Genomic DNA, 15,447 nt, shown 5'->3' on the forward strand with positions numbered 1-15,447 from the left:
GGGTGTATAGTGCTATGGAGCAGTGTATGTGTATAGTGCTATGGAGCAGTGTGTAGGGTGTATAGTGCTATGGAGCAGTGTGTGTGTATAGTGCTATGGAGCAGTGTATGTGTATAGTGCTATGGAGCAGTGTATGTGTATAGTGCTATGGAGCAGTGTATGTGTATAGTGCTATGGAGCAGTGTGTGTGTATAGTGCTATGGAGCAGTGTATGTGTATAGTGCTATGGAGCAGTGTGTGTGTATAGTGCTATGGAGCAGTGTGTGTAGGGTGTATAGTGCTATGGAGCAGTGTATGTGTATAGTGCTATGGAGCCGTGTGTGTGTATGGTGTATAGTGCTATGGAGCAGTGTGTGTGTATGGTGTATAGTGCTATGGAGCAGTGTGTGTGTATGGTGTATAGTGCTATGGAGCAGTGTATGTGTATAGTGCTATGGAGCCGTGTGTGTGTATGGTGTATAGTGCTATGGAGCAGTGTGTGTATGGTGTATAGTGCTATGGAGCAGTGTGTGTGTATGGTGTATAGTGCTATGGAGCAGTGTGTGTATGGTGTATAGTGCTATGGAGCAGTGTGTGTGTATGGTGTATAGTGCTATGGAGCAGTGTGTGTGTGTATGGTGTATAGTGCTATGGAGCAGTGTGTGTATGGTGTATAGTGCTATGCAGCCGTGTGTGTGTATAGTGCTATGGAGCAGTGTGTGTGTGTAGGGTGTATAGTGCTATGCAGCAGTGTGTGTGTGTAGGGTGTATAGTGCTATGGAGCAGTGTGTGTGTAAGGTGTATAGTGCTATGGAGCAGTGTGTGTGTATGGTGTATAGTGCTATGGAGCAGTGTGTGTGTAAGGTGTATAGTGCTATGGAGCAGTGTGTGTGTGTAGGGTGTATAGTGCTATGGAGCAGTGTGTGTGTGTAAGGTGTATAGTGCTATGGAGCAGTGTGTGTGTATGGTGTATAGTGCTATGCAGCAGTATGTGTGTATGGTGTATAGTGCTATGCAGCAGTGTGTGTGTATGGTGTATAGTGCTATGGAGCAGTGTGTGTGTATGGTGTATAGTGCTATGGAGCAGTGTGTGTATAGTGCTATGGAGCAGTGTGTGTATAGTGCTATGGAGCAGTGTGTGTATAGTGCAATGGAGCAGTGTGTGTAGGGTGTATAGTGCTATGGAGCAGTGTGTGTAGGGTGTATAGTGCTATGGAGCAGTGTGTGTGTATGGTGTATAGTGCTATGGAGCAGTGTGTGTGTATAGTGCTATGGATCAGTGTGTGTGTGTGTAGGGTGTATAGTGCTATGCAGTAGTGTATGGTGTATAGTGCTATGGAGCAGTGTGTGTGTAGGGTGTATAGTGCTATGGAGCAGTGTGTGTAGTCTATGGATCAGTGTGTGTGTATGGTGTATAGTGCTATGGAGCAGTGTGTGTAGGGTGTATAGTGCTATGGAGCAGTGTGTGTGTATGGTGTATAGTGCTATGGAGCAGTGTGTGTGTATGGTGTATAGTGCTATGGAGCAGTGTGTGTATAGTGCTATGGAGCAGTGTGTGTATAGTGCTATGGAGCAGTGTGTGTAGGGTGTATAGTGCTATGGAGCAGTGTGTGTGTATGGTGTATAGTGCTATGGAGCAGTGTGTGTATAGTGCTATGGAGCAGTGTGTGTGTATAGTGCTATGGAGAAGTGTATGTGTATAGTGCTATGGAGCAGTGTGTGTGTATAGTGCTATGGAGCAGTGTGTGTGTATGGTGTATAGTGCTATGGAGCAGTGTGTGTGTATGGTGTATAGTGCTATGGAGCAGTGTGTGTATAGTGCTATGGAGCAGTGTGTGTATGGTGTATAGTGCTATGGAGCAGTGTGTGTGTATGGTGTATAGTGCTATGGAGCAGTGTGTGTGTGTATGGTGTATAGTGCTATGGAGCAGTGTGTGTATGGTGTATAGTGCTATGCAGCCGTGTGTGTGTATAGTGCTATGGAGCAGTGTGTGTGTGTAGGGTGTATAGTGCTATGCAGCAGTGTGTGTGTGTATGGTGTATAGTGCTATGGAGCAGTGTGTGTGTAAGGTGTATAGTGCTATGGAGCAGTGTGTGTGTAAGGTGTATAGTGCTATGGAGCAGTGTGTGTGTGTAGGGTGTATAGTGCTATGGAGCAGTGTGTGTGTGTAAGGTGTATAGTGCTATGGAGCAGTGTGTGTGTATGGTGTATAGTGCTATGCAGCAGTATGTGTGTATGGTGTATAGTGCTATGCAGCAGTGTGTGTGTATGGTGTATAGTGCTATGGAGCAGTGTGTGTGTATGGTGTATAGTGCTATGGAGCAGTGTGTGTATAGTGCTATGGAGCAGTGTGTGTATAGTGCTATGGAGCAGTGTGTGTAGGGTGTATAGTGCTATGGAGCAGTGTGTGTAGGGTGTATAGTGCTATGGAGCAGTGTGTGTGTATGGTGTATAGTGCTATGGAGCAGTGTGTGTGTATAGTGCTATGGATCAGTGTGTGTGTGTGTAGGGTGTATAGTGCTATGGAGCAGTGTGTGTGTATGGTGTATAGTGCTATGGAGCAGTGTGTGTGTATGGTGTATAGTGCTATGGAGCAGTGTGTGTGTATGGTGTATAGTGCTATGGAGCAGTGTGTGTGTATAGTGCTATGGAGCAGTGTGTGTAGGGTGTATAGTGCTATGGAGCAGTGTGTGTAGGGTGTATAGTGCTATGGAGCAGTGTATGTGTATAGTGCTATGGAGCAGTGTGTAGGGTGTATAGTGCTATGGAGCAGTGTGTAGGGTGTATTGTGCTATGGAGCAGTGTGTAGGGTGTATAGTGCTATGGAGCAGTGTGTAGGGTGTATAGTGCTATGGAGCAGTGTGTGTGTATAGTGCTATGGAGCAGTGTGTGTGTATAGTGCTATTGAGCAGTGTATGTGTATAGTGCTATGGAGCAGTGTATGTGTATAGTGCTATGGAGCAGTGTGTGTGTATGGTGTATAGTGCTATGGAGCAGTGTGTGTGTATGGTGTATAGTGCTATGGAGCAGTGTGTGTGTGTATGGTGTATAGTGCTATGGAGCAGTGTGTGTGTGTATGGTGTATAGTGCTATGGAGCAGTGTGTGTGTATGGTGTATAGTGCTATGGAGCAGTGTGTGTATGGTGTATAGTGCTATGGAGCAGTGTGTGTGTATGGTGTATAGTGCTATGGAGCAGTGTGTGTGTGTATGGTGTATAGTGCTATGCAGCCGTGTGTGTGTATAGTGCTATGGAGCAGTGTGTGTGTGTAGGGTGTATAGTGCTATGCAGCAGTGTGTGTGTGTAGGGTGTATAGTGCTATGGAGCAGTGTGTGTGTAAGGTGTATAGTGCTATGGAGCAGTGTGTGTGTATGGTGTATAGTGCTATGGAGCAGTGTGTGTGTAAGGTGTATAATGCTATGGAGCAGTGTGTGTGTAAGGTGTATAGTGCTATGGAGCAGTGTGTGTGTGTAGGGTGTATAGTGCTATGGAGCAGTGTGTGTGTGTAAGGTGTATAGTGCTATGGAGCAGTGTGTGTGTATGGTGTATAGTGCTATGCAGCAGTATGTGTGTATGGTGTATAGTGCTATGCAGCAGTGTGTGTGTATGGTGTATAGTGCTATGGAGCAGTGTGTGTGTATGGTGTATAGTGCTATGGAGCAGTGTGTGTATAGTGCTATGGAGCAGTGTGTGTATAGTGCTATGGAGCAGTGTGTGTATAGTGCTATGGAGCAGTGTGTGTAGGGTGTATAGTGCTATGGAGCAGTGTGTGTAGGGTGTATAGTGCTATGGAGCAGTGTGTGTGTATAGTGCTATGGATCAGTGTGTGTGTGTGTAGGGTGTATAGTGCTATGCAGTAGTGTATGGTGTATAGTGCTATGGAGCAGTGTGTGTGTAGGGTGTATAGTGCTATGGAGCAGTGTGTGTAGTCTATGGATCAGTGTGTGTGTATGGTGTATAGTGCTATGGAGCAGTGTGTGTAGGGTGTATAGTGCTATGGAGCAGTGTGTGTGTATGGTGTATAGTGCTATGGAGCAGTGTGTGTGTATGGTGTATAGTGCTATGGAGCAGTGTGTGTATAGTGCTATGGAGCAGTGTGTGTATAGTGCTATGGAGCAGTGTGTGTAGGGTGTATAGTGCTATGGAGCAGTGTGTGTGTATGGTGTATAGTGCTATGGAGCAGTGTGTGTATAGTGCTATGGAGCAGTGTGTGTATAGTGCTATGGAGCAGTGTGTGTAGGGTGTATAGTGCTATGGAGCAGTGTGTGTGTATGGTGTATAGTGCTATGGAGCAGTGTGTGTATAGTGCTATGGAGCAGTGTGTGTATAGTGCTATGGAGCAGTGTGTGTAGGGTGTATAGTGCTATGGAGCAGTGTGTGTAGGGTGTATAGTGCTATGGAGCAGTGTGTGTATAGGGTGTATAGTGCAATGGAGCAGTGTGTGTGTGGTGTATAGTGCTATGGAGCAGTGTGTGTGTATGGTGTATAGTGCTATGGAGCAGTGTGTGTGTAGGGTGTATAGTGCTATGGATCAGTGTGTGTGTGTGTAGGGTGTATAGTGCTATGGAGCAGTGTGTGTGTATAGTGCTATGGAGCAGTGTGTGTGTAGGGTGTATAGTGCTATGCAGTAGTGTATGGAGCAGTGTGTGTGTAGGGTGTATAGTGCTATGGAGCAGTGTGTGTGTGTATAGTGCTATGGAGCAGTGTGTGTGTATGGTGTATAGTGCTATGGAGCAGTGTGTGTGTATGGTGTATAGTGCTATGGAGCAGTGTGTGTGTATGGTGTATAGTGCTATGGAGCAGTGTGTGTGTATAGTGCTATGGAGCAGTGTGTGTAGGGTGTATAGTGCTATGGAGCAGTGTGTGTGTATGGTGTATAGTGCTATGGAGCAGTGTGTGTAGGGTGTATAGTGCTATGCAGCAGCATGTGTGTATGGTGTATAGTGCTATGGAGCAGTGTGTGTGTATAGTGCTATGGAGCAGTGTGTGTAGGGTGTATAGTGCTATGCAGCAGTATGTGTGTATGGTGTATAGTGCTATGGAGCAGTGTGGGTGTATAGTGCTATGGAGCAGTATGTGTGTATGGTGTATAGTGCTATGGATCAGTGTGTGTGTAAGGTGTATAGGGCTATGGAGCTGTGTGTAGGGTGTATAGTACTATGCAGCAGTATGTGTGTATGGTGTATAGTGCTATGCAGCAGTGTGTGTGTAGGGTGTATAGTGCTATGGAGCAGTGTGTGTGTATAGTGCTATGGAGCAGTGTGTGTGTATAGTGCTATGGAGCAGTGTATATGTAGGGTGTATAGTGCTATGCAGTAGTGTGTGGTGTATAGTGCTATGGAGCAGTGTGTGTGTATAGTGCTATGGAGCAGTGTGTGTGTATAGTGCTATGGAGCAGTGTATATGTAGGGTGTATAGTGCTATGGAGCAGTGTGTGGTGTATAGTGCTATGGAGCAGTGTGTGTGTATAGTGCTATGGAGCAGTGTATATGTAGGGTGTATAGTGCTATGGAGCAGTGTGTGTGTATGGTGTATAGTGCTATGGAGCAGTGTGTGTGTATAGTGCTATGGAGCAGTGTGTGTAGGGTGTATAGTGCTATGGAGCAGTGTGTGTGTATGGTGTATAGTGCTATGGAGCAGTGTGTGTGTATGGTGTATAGTGCTATGGAGCAGTGTGTGTGTATAGTGCTATGGAGCAGTGTGTGTAGGGTGTATAGTGCTATGCAGCAGCATGTGTGTATGGTGTATAGTGCTATGGAGCAGTGTGTGTGTATAGTGCTATGGAGCAGTGTGTGTAGGGTGTATAGTGCTATGCAGCAGCATGTGTGTATGGTGTATAGTGCTATGGAGCAGTGTGTGTGTATAGTGCTATGGAGCAGTGTGTGTAGGGTGTATAGTGCTATGCAGCAGCATGTGTGTATGGTGTATAGTGCTATGGAGCAGTGTGTGTGTATAGTGCTATGGAGCAGTGTGTGTAGGGTGTATAGTGCTATGCAGCAGTATGTGTGTATGGTGTATAGTGCTATGGAGCAGTGTGTGTATATGGTGTATAGTGCTATGGAGCAGTGTGTGTGTATAGTGCTATGGAGCAGTGTGTGTGTAGGGTGATTAGTGCTATAGTGCTATGGAGCAGTGTGTATGGTGTATAGTGCTATGGAGCAGTGTGTGTGTATTGTGCTATGGAGCAGTGTGTGTGTAGGGTGTATAGTGCAATGGAGCAGTGTGTGTGTATGGTGTATAGTGCTATGGAGCAGTGTGTGTTTAGTGCTATGGAGCAGTGTGTGTAGGGTGTATAGTGCTATGGAGCAGTGTGTGTGTATGGTGTATAGTGCTATGGAGCAGTGTGTGTAGGGTGTATAGTGCTATGGAGCAGTGTGTGTGTATGGTGTATAGTGCTATGGAGCAGTGTGTGTATAGTGCTATGGAGCAGTGTGTGTGTAGGGTGTATAGTGCTATGTATGGAGCAGTGTGTGTGTGTAATGTTATGCTGCTGTGTGCTGTCTGTGTGTAAGAGCCAGGGGTCTCTACCTCTCTCTTTCCCCCCAGACCTCAGCAGAGCTTCACGTCATGTCTGTCACCTTTCCTCTGGCCACAAAGCTGCCCATTATAGACAGGGCTCAGTGACCAGAGCAGACCCTTACCAGCACCCCTCCGCCTTTCTCCTTCACAGAGCTCTACCCTTCTCCTGCTGCCCCCCTATGTTTCCAGTGTGATTGTGAATATGTCCTAGCTGGTCCAGTGTTCTCCAGGAGAGAGCAGAGCGGTTGGAGCAGGGCCAGGATCATCCCTTTTGGCTCCAATAAAACTAGTCAGCAAATCTGCTGCTGACTGATCCGCCTCCATCGCTCCTCTCATCCCCTTTCAGCCCTTATATCCCTCCTCTCATCCTTCTCTCCCTTTCCCTCGCTCCTCTCTTCCCTCTCTCACCCCTTTCACTCATCTCCCTATGGCTGAAGCTCTCTGGTTGTCTATGGCTGAAGCTCTCTGGTTGTCTATGGCTGAAGCTCTCTGGTTGTCTATGGCTGAAGCTCTCTTTGGTCGTCTATGGCTGAAGCGCTCTTTGGTCGTCTATGGCTGTAGCTTTCTTTGGTCGTCTATGGCTGAAGCTCTCTTTGGTCGTCTATGGCTGAAGCGCTCTTTGGTCGTCTATGGCTGAAGCGCTCTTTGGTCGTCTATGGCTGAAGCTTTCTTTGGTCGTCTATGGCTGAAGCTCTCTTTGGTCGTCTATGGCTGAAGCTGTCTTTGGTCGTCTATGGCTGAAGCTCTCTTTGGTCGTCTATGGCTGAAGCGCTCTTTGGTCGTCTATGGCTGAAGCTTTCTTTGGTCGTCTATGGCTGAAGCTCTCTTTGGTCGTCTATGGCTGAAGCGCTCTTTGGTCGTCTATGGCTGAAGCTTTCTTTGGTCGTCTATGGCTGAAGCTCTCTTTGGTCGTCTATGGCTGAAGCTCTCTTTGGTCGTCTATGGCTGAAGCGCTCTTTGGTCGTCTATGGCTGAAGCTCTCTTTGGTCGTCTATGGCTGAAGCTTTCTTTGGTCGTCTATGGCTGAAGCTTTCTTTGGTCGTCTATGGCTGAAGCGCTCTTTGGTCGTCTATGGCTGAAGCTCTCTTTGGTCGTCTATGGCTGAAGCTCTCTTTGGTCGTCTATGGCTGAAGCGCTCTTTGGTCGTCTATGGCTGAAGCTTTCTTTGGTCGTTTATGGCTGAAGCTCTCTTTGGTCGTCTATGGCTGAAGCGCTCTTTGGTCGTCTATGGCTGAAGCTTTCTTTGGTCGTCTATGGCTGAAGCTTTCTTTGGTCGTTTATGGCTGAAGCTCTCTTTGGTCGTCTATGGCTGAAGCGCTCTTTGGTCGTCTATGGCTGAAGTGCTCTTTGGTCGTCTATAGCTGAAGCTCTCTTTGGTCGTCTATGGCTGAAGCGCTCTTTGGCTGTCTATGGCTGAAGCGCTCTTTGGTCGTCTATGGCTGAAGCTTTCTTTGGTCGTCTATGGCTGAAGCTCTCTTTGGTCGTCTATGGCTGAAGCTTTCTTTGGTCGTCTATGGCTGAAGCTCTCTTTGGTCGTCTATGGCTGAAGCTTTCTTTGGTCGTCTATGGCTGAAGCTCTCTTTGGTCGTCTATGGCTGAAGCGCTCTTTGGTCGTCTATGGCTGAAGCTTTCTTTGGTCGTCTATGGCTGAAGCTCTCTTTGGTCGTCTATGGCTGAAGCGCTCTTTGGTCGTCTATAGCTGAAGCTCTCTTTGGTCGTCTATGGCTGAAGCTTTCTTTGGTCGTCTATGGCTGAAGCTCTCTTTGGTCGTCTATGGCTGAAGCGCTCTTTGGTCGTCTATGGCTGAAGCTTTCTTTGGTCGTCTATGGCTGAAGCTCTCTTTGGTCGTCTATGGCTGAAGCGCTCTTTGGTCGTCTATGGCTGAAGCTTTCTTTGGTCGTTTATGGCTGAAGCTCTCTTTGGTCGTCTATGGCTGAAGCGCTCTTTGGTCGTCTATGGCTGAAGCTTTCTTTGGTCGTCTATGGCTGAAGCGCTCTTTGGTCGTCTATGGCTGAAGCTCTCTTTGGTCGTCTATGGCTGAAGCTCTCTTTGGTCGTCTATGGCTGAAGCGCTCTTTGGTCGTCTATGGCTGAAGCTTTCTTTGGTCGTTTATGGCTGAAGCTCTCTTTGGTCGTCTATGGCTGAAGCGCTCTTTGGTCGTCTATGGCTGAAGCTTTCTTTGGTCGTCTATGGCTGAAGCTTTCTTTGGTCGTTTATGGCTGAAGCTCTCTTTGGTCGTCTATGGCTGAAGCGCTCTTTGGTCGTCTATGGCTGAAGTGCTCTTTGGTCGTCTATAGCTGAAGCTCTCTTTGGTCGTCTATGGCTGAAGCGCTCTTTGGCTGTCTATGGCTGAAGCGCTCTTTGGTCGTCTATGGCTGAAGCTTTCTTTGGTCGTCTATGGCTGAAGCTCTCTTTGGTCGTCTATGGCTGAAGCTTTCTTTGGTCGTCTATGGCTGAAGCTCTCTTTGGTCGTCTATGGCTGAAGCTTTCTTTGGTCGTCTATGGCTGAAGCTCTCTTTGGTCGTCTATGGCTGAAGCGCTCTTTGGTCGTCTATGGCTGAAGCTTTCTTTGGTCGTCTATGGCTGAAGCTCTCTTTGGTCGTCTATGGCTGAAGCGCTCTTTGGTCGTCTATAGCTGAAGCTCTCTTTGGTCGTCTATGGCTGAAGCTTTCTTTGGTCGTCTATGGCTGAAGCTCTCTTTGGTCGTCTATGGCTGAAGCGCTCTTTGGTCGTCTATGGCTGAAGCTTTCTTTGGTCGTCTATGGCTGAAGCTCTCTTTGGTCGTCTATGGCTGAAGCGCTCTTTGGTCGTCTATGGCTGAAGCTTTCTTTGGTCGTTTATGGCTGAAGCTCTCTTTGGTCGTCTATGGCTGAAGCTTTCTTTGGTCGTCTATGGCTGAAGCTCTCTTTGGTCGTCTATGGCTGAAGCGCTCTTTGGTCGTCTATAGCTGAAGCTCTCTTTGGTCGTCTATGGCTGAAGCTTTCTTTGGTCGTCTATGGCTGAAGCTCTCTTTGGTCGTCTATGGCTGAAGCGCTCTTTGGTCGTCTATGGCTGAAGCTTTCTTTGGTCGTCTATGGCTGAAGCTCTCTTTGGTCGTCTATGGCTGAAGCGCTCTTTGGTCGTCTATGGCTGAAGCTTTCTTTGGTCGTTTATGGCTGAAGCTCTCTTTGGTCGTCTATGGCTGAAGCGCTCTTTGGTCGTCTATGGCTGAAGCGCTCTTTGGTCGTCTATGGCTGAAGCTCTCTTTGGTCGTCTATGGCTGAAGCGCTCTTTGGCTGTCTATGGCTGAAGCGCTCTTTGGCTGTCTATGGCTGAAGCGCTCTTTGGTCGTCTATGGCTGAAGCGCTCTTTGGTCGTCTATGGCTGAAGCGCTCTTTGGTCGTCTATGGCTGAAGCGCTCTTTGGTCGTCTATGGCTGAAGCGCTCTTTGGTCGTCTATAGCTGAAGCTGTCTATGGCTGATGTGCTTGATGGTTTTCCATGGCTCCCTTTGGTTGTCAATGGCTGATGCGCTCGACGGTTGAATATGGATGAGGCTCCCTATGGTTGTCTTTGGCTGCAAGTCTCTATGGTTGTCTATGGCTGAGGCCTTCCTGACACTGAACTCTGGTTGAGAGCAGAGAGTCCTGGAGTGGAGCTCTGTGGCCCAGAGGTGAACCAGCACTGCTCCAGGTCTGGACAGGTCTTGACTTACTCCTGCAGTCTGGAGACAGTATGTCGACAGAGCTGTGCTGTGGAGTGGACCCCTGGATCTTTAAAGAGGGCCATAATTGGACTCTGTGCTTTTTGGAAACGCTTGCTACAGTACTACCTAATGCTGACACCTTTTGTGAGAGGGAGTTACGAAAGAGAGAGAGAGATAGTGGGGTTAATTCTGGGGAAAGATAAAGGTAGAGAGAGGAGTGTGAAAGGGAGGTTTTTCATGGTGTGGGGGAGGCAGGTAGGAAGAGGTAGAGTAGCCTCTTCTCTCAGGACAGCTACAGGACTCCCCCCAGTGTCCCATACTTACTCATTGCCTGACACTGAGAGCCCAGGGATTTTCACCTTTTAGGCACACACATAGCTGCACTCAGAAACTCACACTCTGCATTTACACACCACACCACATGTTTTATTCACATTTAAATCTACACCCGTGTTCTCTCTTTCTCACACACAAACATACACAAACGTACGCTTGCTGCAGCAGGAGTCAAATGGCTCAATGTGTTAAAAGCATTAGGTAAGCACAAATCCAAAAGTGCTTCTCGGGCCGATATCAAGTGTCCTGCTTCATTACAGTGTGGTGTATACATTCAGCTGCATCTCTGTCCCCCTCTCCTCCACCTCCTCTCTACCTCCTCTCCCCCCTCCTCCACCTCCTCTCCCCCTCCTCCACCTCCTCTCACCCTCCTCCACCTCCTGTCCCCCTCTTCCACCTCCTCTCACCCCTCCTCTCCCTCCACCTCCTCTCACCCCTCCACCTCCTCTCACCCCTCCCCTCCTCCACCTCCTCTCACCCCTCCTCTCCCTCCACCTCCTCTCCTCCACCTCCTCTCCCCCTCCTCCACCTCCTCTCCTCCACCTCCTCTCACCACTCCTCCACCTCCTCTCACCCCTCCTCTCCCTCCACCTCCTCTCCCCCTCCTCCACCTCCTCTCACCCTCCTCTCCCTCCACCTCCTCTCCCCTCTCCTCCACCTCCTCTCACCCTCCTCTCCCTCCACCTCCTCTCCCCCTCCTCCACCTCCTCTCACCCTCCTCTCCCTCCACCTCCTCTCCCCCTCCTCCACCTCCTCTCCCCTCCTCCACCTCCTCTCCTCCACCTCCTCTCACCCTCCTCTCCCTCCACCTCCTCTCCCCCCTCCTCCACCTCCTCTCACCCTCCTCTCCCTCCACCTCCTCTCCCCCAGGGGAGCTCTAAAAGGGAGTGGGATGTTTACTGAAGAGTAGATGGGGTATTATTATTTTAAGCGTGTAGGCTTTCGTTGGCGGTGGAGCCTGTCCAATCATAGTGCTGATGTTTGGATGAAAGGTATATAAAAGTACACTTCAAAGCCCTGCAGCGGCCTTAATACGGCCGGACGCTGTTTATCTTTGTGGCACACACGCATATGCACACACACACCCCAAAAAATAAGGAAAGTAATTTCTATCGCAGGATTTAAGAGGAAGGAGAACGAGCGCGGTAGAGGTAAAAGTGCCACCTTTGATATGAGTTTAACAAGAAATCTCTTGTCCAGATTGGTAAAGAGGGGCTTTTTTTTCTTTGGCTATTTTGGGTCTTGATACAGTATTACAGGGGAGGAAGCTGACCAAGGAAATCTTCTGTGTTGACCGTTCTGTGTGAGAGAGAGAGAGAGAGAGATCAAACAGGGTGGGCTCCAACCTGCCGGCTGAGACCGTATACAAAGCCACACCTCAGCACGTGAAGCCAACACAGACCTTTTCTGTGCAGCACAGCACTTGGCGTACCGTCCAGTCTCTAACAGGCAGCGCTAGGATAATGTTAGCGTTAGTCGTTTCTCACACTGTAAGCAGCCTCAGCCTTGTCAGCCACCTGCACACAGGAAAGAGCTGAGGCATAGAGGTCAGGGGTCACATACTAGACCAGAGGAGAAGAGTGAGATAGAAAATAGAGATGACTGTTAAAGCTGGTGAGCCCTGCCAGCCACCTGCACACTGAAACCGTCTGAGGCAGAGGGGTCAGGGGTTAAAGGTCATCAAGGGAAGGTCATCACTGTCTTTGGCTGCCCATGGAGGAATCTCTAATGTAGACTGTGGACAACGAGAGGAGAGTGGGAAGGGGTGAAAGGAAGTGGGGAGGAGTAAAAGAGAGGTGGGTTAGATAGGGGTACAGAGACAGGGTAGTGAGGGGTAAAGAGAGAGAGGATGGAGAAAGTAGGGTAAAGAGCGAAGTTTGAGACTGAGTGGGGAAGCAGGAGAGTTCCCTTTCACACTCGAGTCCTGGTTCTTGTGTAGCAAACTGTTTAAGTGTGGCATTGCTAATCTGGCCTCTCCATTAGTCAAGCCCCAAATCATCCATCAACACGGAGATCTCTCTCACACACATATACCCCAACAGGTTGAGAAAACAACTGTAAGCCCAAACTATCTCAACTCAATCATAAGCCCTCTGACAGGCTGGATTTCTAAACCAGAAGCCCAATAACAGAATAGGCTTTGTGTGATACTCTGCAGAATGCTAAGAGAGAGGAGAGAGCAGTGAGAGAAGTAAAGAGAGCAAAGGGATATCTTGGAGAGAGAGAGCGGGGGGAGAACATTGGAAAAGCCACGGAGGAGTGTTTTTCTAGTGGCCTTTGTGAGTAACGTCCTGTGTTGTCGCGGTGGTGTGTTCCAAACGGCAGGCTGGGGAGTTGGTAGGAGCTGCAGCCTCTCTTCTCAGCTGTCTCGATGGGTGTCATTGACTCCCACCGACACACCAGAAAGAAAAAAAACTACACCCCCAAGACACACACGCACACACACGGCAACCCCCCACAACCTCCCTCCCCTAAAACAGAAAAGGAAAATGGAACTTTAAAAGTGAAGGAAAAGTTTTGGGTAATCACTCTTCGGCTCTTGGTTGTGTGCTCATGCGACCCCCCATAACTCTGGCTGGTTGTAATAGATGAGGATAGCAGAGTGCATGTTTACGAGCGCGAGTGCTGGACTTGGCAGGCCTGAGTGCTCCTTCAGTGTCTCACAGTTCATCACAGCTCAGTGACTGGGCCCTGACTCAACCCGTGTCTCTTACACACAGTTTACATGGGGGGGGGGGGCTGGCTGTCATGCACCCAACCAAACCCCCCACTACCCCATACTGCACCTATCCCTGTTCACCCCCAGCACTCTCTATCCCTAACCTCCCTGGTTTACTGTACCCCTACCTCGTATACCCCTTTGTGGCTGCACAGTATCTGTCTTATTCTTTGAAATTGCGCATTAAGTACAGTCCTACCATATTTTTTTTTGCCATTTACTCAACAATCTGTCTCTCTCTCTCTGTCTTTCTCTCGCTTTCTCTCTGTCTGTCTTTGACGCTCTCTCGCTTTACCTCTCTCTCTCTTTGTCACTCTCTCGCTTTACCTCTCTCTCTCTTTGTCACTGTCTTGCGCTCTCTCTCTTTGTCTCTCTCTCTAGTGGTCGTATGCGTTGGAGAAGCCTAACACTGGCAGTGTGTTCAGCCTGGCCTGGTCGGCAGACGGGACACAGCTCGCGGGGGCTTGTGGGAACGGACACGTCATCTTCGCCCACGTGGTGGAGCAGCGCTGGGAGTGGAGGAGCTTCGAGATCACCCTCACCAAGAGGAGGACCATGCAGGTAGAACACACAGATCACCCTCACCAAGAGGAGGACCATGCAGGTAGAACACACAGATCACCCTCACCAAGAGGAGGACCATGCAGGTAGAACACACAGATCACCCTCACCAAGAGGAGGACCATGCAGGTAGAACACACAGATCACCCTCACCAAGAGGAGGACCGTGCAGGTAGAACACACAGATCACCCTCACCAAGAGGAGGACCGTGCAGGTAGAACACACAGATCACCCTCACCAAGAGGAGGACCGTGCAGGTAGAACACACAGATCACCCTCACCAAGAGGAGGACCATGCAGGTAGAACACACAGATCACCCTCACCAAGAGGAGAACCATGCAGGTAGAACACACAGATCACCCTCACCAAGAGGAGGACCGTGCAGGTAGAACACACAGATCACCCTCACCAAGAGGAGGACCGTGCAGGTAGAACACACAGATCACCCTCACCAAGAGGAGGACCATGCAGGTACGGAGCTGTGAGGGGAACGGCACCTCAGTACCTCCAGGCTCTGATCAGGCCCTACACCCAAACAAGAGCACTGCGTTCATCCACCTCTGGCCTGCTCGCCTCCCTACCACTGAGGAAGTACAGTTCCCGCTCAGCCCAGTCAAAACTGTTCGCTGCTCTGGCCCCCCAATGGTGGAACAACCTCCCTCACGACGCCAGGACAGCGGAGTCAATCACCACCTTCCGGAGACACCTGAAACCCCACCTCTTTAAGGAATACCTAGGATAGGATAAAGTAATCCTTCTCACCCCCCACCCCCCCCCCCTTAAAAGATTTAGATGCACTATTGTAAAGTGGCTGTTCCACTGGATGTCATAAGGTGAACGCACCAATTTGTAAGTCGCTCTGGATAAGAGCGTCTGCTAAATGACTTAAATGTAAATGTAAACACACAGATCACCCTCACCAAGAGGAGGACCGTGCAGGTAGAACACACAGATCACCCTCACCAAGAGGAGGACCATGCAGGTAGAACACACAGATCACCCTCACCAAGAGGAGGACCATGCAGGTGTTTCAGGTTCCTTTTACCATATGCTTGGTTAGCCCTCCAGAAAAAGTATTCATATTTTCTTCTCTTAAGAAGCCAAACAGTCCCCGAGCCTAAATGAATTAATGAGACAGCTAACTGAGGGTGAATGGGCCGGTGTGAGAGGCAGACGCTAGTGAGGCTATTTTAAAGGGCCAGACTATTCCCCAGGCCTGGGTACTTGTGTCTATACATTATGATATAAGCCTCCCAGTGTGGACCAGTGACAATGGCCAGCCTGTATAGCAGCCTCCATCACGGAGTGTGTTTAAACTTCAGAAACCACCAGGTTGCGTTTACACGCGGTCGACACACACACACAGAAACGGACACACACGGACACACACACACACACGTGGCTAAACGCATACGTGCACACTCTCCATAGACAACCCTCACTGAGCACTGTTTGCGTTAACCAAACAAACCTGTGTCTTCAGCCATTTATTTTCAGCCTTACAGGGTTTTTTCTCTCCCTCTCTTTTTTTTTAAAGTGCACATCTGCCAATGGTTTGTGAATCAGGCGGCTAAATTTACCACCTCGCGGTTCATTTTTTTTATTCCTGGTTGTTTGGTGAGTAAATTTGGGTTGTTAGTGGGGGTT

The 15,447-nt window shown here is 49.0% G+C and overlaps 1 protein-coding gene across 3 annotated transcripts in view; it reads left to right on the forward strand.

Annotated features, from left to right (window-relative positions):
* Positions 1-15,447, forward strand: part of LOC115137798 (intraflagellar transport protein 80 homolog) — a 112,923-nt gene that overhangs the window by 85,037 nt on the left and 12,439 nt on the right. For all 3 annotated transcript variants that reach the window (XM_065024521.1, XM_065024522.1, XM_065024520.1), the window contains exon 9: positions 13,619-13,798. In XM_065024521.1, coding sequence (XP_064880593.1) covers positions 13,619-13,798 — 180 coding nt within the window. The remainder of the gene's footprint in view (positions 1-13,618; positions 13,799-15,447) is intronic.

This window comes from Oncorhynchus nerka, linkage group LG11, assembly GCF_034236695.1.
Source record: "Oncorhynchus nerka isolate Pitt River linkage group LG11, Oner_Uvic_2.0, whole genome shotgun sequence".
NCBI classification, from domain to species: Eukaryota; Metazoa; Chordata; class Actinopteri; order Salmoniformes; family Salmonidae; genus Oncorhynchus; species Oncorhynchus nerka.